At 43.7% G+C, this 3,019-nt stretch overlaps 1 protein-coding gene across 1 annotated transcript in view; it reads right to left on the reverse strand.

Annotated features, from left to right (window-relative positions):
- Positions 1-1,690, reverse strand: part of LOC117937633 (claudin-11-like) — a 2,670-nt gene extending 980 nt beyond the window's left edge. Inside the window, exons 1-2 of the mRNA XM_034861718.1 lie at positions 1,400-1,690; positions 534-698 (exon numbers count right to left, since the gene is read on the reverse strand). Of these exons, the coding sequence (XP_034717609.1) occupies positions 534-698; positions 1,400-1,625 (391 nt within the window). The 5' untranslated portion in view covers positions 1,626-1,690. The remainder of the gene's footprint in view (positions 1-533; positions 699-1,399) is intronic.
- Between the last annotated feature and the right edge of the window lie 1,329 nt (positions 1,691-3,019).

The raw sequence follows: 3,019 nt of genomic DNA on the forward strand, positions 1-3,019 counted from the left end.
ACTCAAACTACTGTCCTCTTAAACCCCAAATACTGTCCTCTCAAACCAAAACTACTGTCATCAAAACCTGTCCTCAAAAACCCTAATACTGTCCTCTAAAACCCAAATACTGTCCTTTAAAACCCCTTATACTGTCCTCAAAAACCCAAACTACTGTCATCAAAATCCAAACTAGTTTCCTGAAAAACCCAAACTTCTGTCCTCTCAAACCCAAACTACTGTCCTAAAAAAACCCGAAATACTGTCCTCTCAAACCCCAAACTACTGTCCTCAAAACCCAAAAAATACTGTCCTCTCAAACCCAAACTACTGTCCTCAAAACCCCCAAATACTGTCCTCTCAAAACCAAAACTAAAACTTATATATACAGTATGTACCCAATTCATCCAATGTATTCTCTATGTCTCTCTCTGTCTGTCTGTCTCTCTATTGCAATCTCTGTCTCTCTGTCTTTCTCTCTGTCTGTCTCTCTCTTTGTCTCTCTCTCTCTGTCTCTCACCCCCCCCCCCCCCCCCCCCCCCCCCCCCCCTCACCTATGAGGACGAAGAGGACGCCTCCCACCCGGGCGCGGAGCTGCTTGATGGCCGACGTGTCGTTCTGCAGCCGGACGCACGGCATGGACATGAGCACCAGCAGCATGGAGGGGAGGCCGAGGAGACAGGCGCAGACCATCAGAGCCCGGGACGTCTGGACGTACGCTGAGACACAGAGACAGAGAAGACACGAGGTCGGAGGGGTCCGCCAAAACCTGGGGGCGGGGGGAGGGGGGGGGCATGCTCCATTTACGGCAGACATACGCTATAGTCCTTAACGTCCCAACAAAGGGCCGATGTGTCCTGTATGCGCTGCTTTTTAAGCCATTTTATGATATAATTCCTCAAAAAAATCTGACATATCATTTGGGGAAAAAAACATGCAAGTCATGTTTTGCATCTGATTGTTCTCAAACTGTTAAATGAAATGTTGAGAATTACACTTTTTTAAAGAGAGGCAGAAACTGTCTGATGTTAGGAATAAATAGATTAAATCTTAAATGTCTTTAAACGTGGACATCACCAGCCATGCAAGACATAACAATGCAGACATGTCTCAGACACATTAACCCTCGTGTTGTCTTTCCGTTGACCCTGAACTTGTCCTTGGTATTGGTGTCCTTAAAGGTTGGATTTTTCCTATTTTTTTTAATTAAGGCATTAAGATCAATTACCAAAAGAGGATTTTTTTATTCCTCTTTTTAGTCAACTTAAGCCCGGGTTCTATACTCTATAGGAGCACTGTAACTATCTGAAGTTATCCATCCTTCCATCTCTCTCTTTCTTTCTTTCTGTCTGTCTCTTTGTTGTTTCTTTCTTCATTGCTCGCCCTTCCTCCCCCCCCCCCCTCACCCCAACTCTCTTACCAGGCAGGGTGAGGATCTGGCTGAGGGCCACGCAGTGATACAGCGCCGGGGAGATGACGCACTCTGCCCAAAGTCCCCGCGAGCCCAGCTCGTCCATGCGGAGGCACGTGGTCACCGTGTAGTCGCAGGTCCGGACCCAATCGTTGGTTGCCGTGGCGACGATGACCCCGACCCAGCCCGCGCAGCTCGCCGCGCTGCCGGTGATCTGCCTGCACATGTGCGCCATATGGAGTCGCCGTGCGTAATTACGCGCGCAACTCCGAACCAAAAGTAATAACACGGGCTTAAAAACGCGCGTAAAGGTTTCGTCGGTGTCTCTCTGAAGCTGTGTGAATATTAAAAGTATTGTTGGCTCCAGAAAAAAGTTTTTTGTCGCCTTAAAAGTTATATTTAAACCCTAATTTATCTCAGTTAATAAAAGATGAAAAGTTCGCATTAAGTAAAGATTTCTGCAGTATCTGTATTCTTCCAATTTAATAAAAAAGCGTATTTTAGATCAGAATCCAACAGTAGATATGAAAAAGTAATCCTGTAGTGTGCGTTCACGCGCCTCAGGCTGATCTGAAGAAAAAATGCCTAGAGTAAGATTTATTATTTGATATTTGGGGTGTGGTGAAAACACACCCTTCAGTCCCAAAGTCTGAGCCAATCAGAGCGCATGTGAGATCCTAACTTAAACCAGATATGGAGAGACAGAAAAACAAAAACCTAGATCCATCAGAAAAGCAATGCACGCGCACGCACGCACGCATGGAGTACTTGGAAAGAACTCTGCGATATGAATTCAAATCAGTCCATTTAATAAGATCCAGACTTCTCTTCATATCTCACTCACCTGCCTCCCTGTGGCCCTCTGCTGGCTGATTGGTTTATTTCAAACAATAACTTAAAACAATCCTTTTGATTAATTATTCATTTATTAAATAATTTCAAGCATGATAACCATAAAAATGTGACGATTATAGACACCAGTCTCTACCCTGATAGTGACTCTTTCTTTCTTTCTTTCTTTCTTTTTTTTTTTAAATCCACATACATGTTTTTGTCCAGAATATAGTGATATAAAACATGAAACTTTCATTAATCACTAACAAAGTCTACATATTGTTATTATTTTTTTCTGTTTTACACACACACACCGGTTATGTTAGCTACTGGATAGATGTGTTGCTGACGTCACGTTTCTAAAAAAAACTAAATAGACAAATTTTTTATATATTAAATGTTCAAAATCCTTCATGAAATAGCTTCAAATTTACACTCTCCAGCGGCGTGTCAAATGTACACAAAGTTACAAAAATCCTCCGATCCCCAAAACCGATGAAGTGTCTTCTGGTCTCCGGTGTCTTCTCTTCCCGTCTCCTAAGGCCACACCTCCGATTCCTAATCTCATAAATGACCTCGAATCTCTTTTTGTGACTCTGTTTTTAGTAAACTCTCTCCTTTCCTTTCACCTCTAGCTTTCTCTATTTCTTTGATTTTCCTTCAAAATCTGGCCCCGATTCCCTGCGTTTCTGCCCCGATTCCCTCCGTTTCTGCCCCGATTCCCTCAGTTTCTTTCCCAATTCCCTCCGTTTCTGCCCAGATTCCCTCCGTTTCTTTCCCGATTCCCTCCGTTTC

This window comes from Etheostoma cragini, chromosome 22 (genome assembly GCF_013103735.1).
Source record: "Etheostoma cragini isolate CJK2018 chromosome 22, CSU_Ecrag_1.0, whole genome shotgun sequence".
In the NCBI taxonomy this organism is placed as follows: domain Eukaryota; kingdom Metazoa; phylum Chordata; class Actinopteri; order Perciformes; family Percidae; genus Etheostoma; species Etheostoma cragini.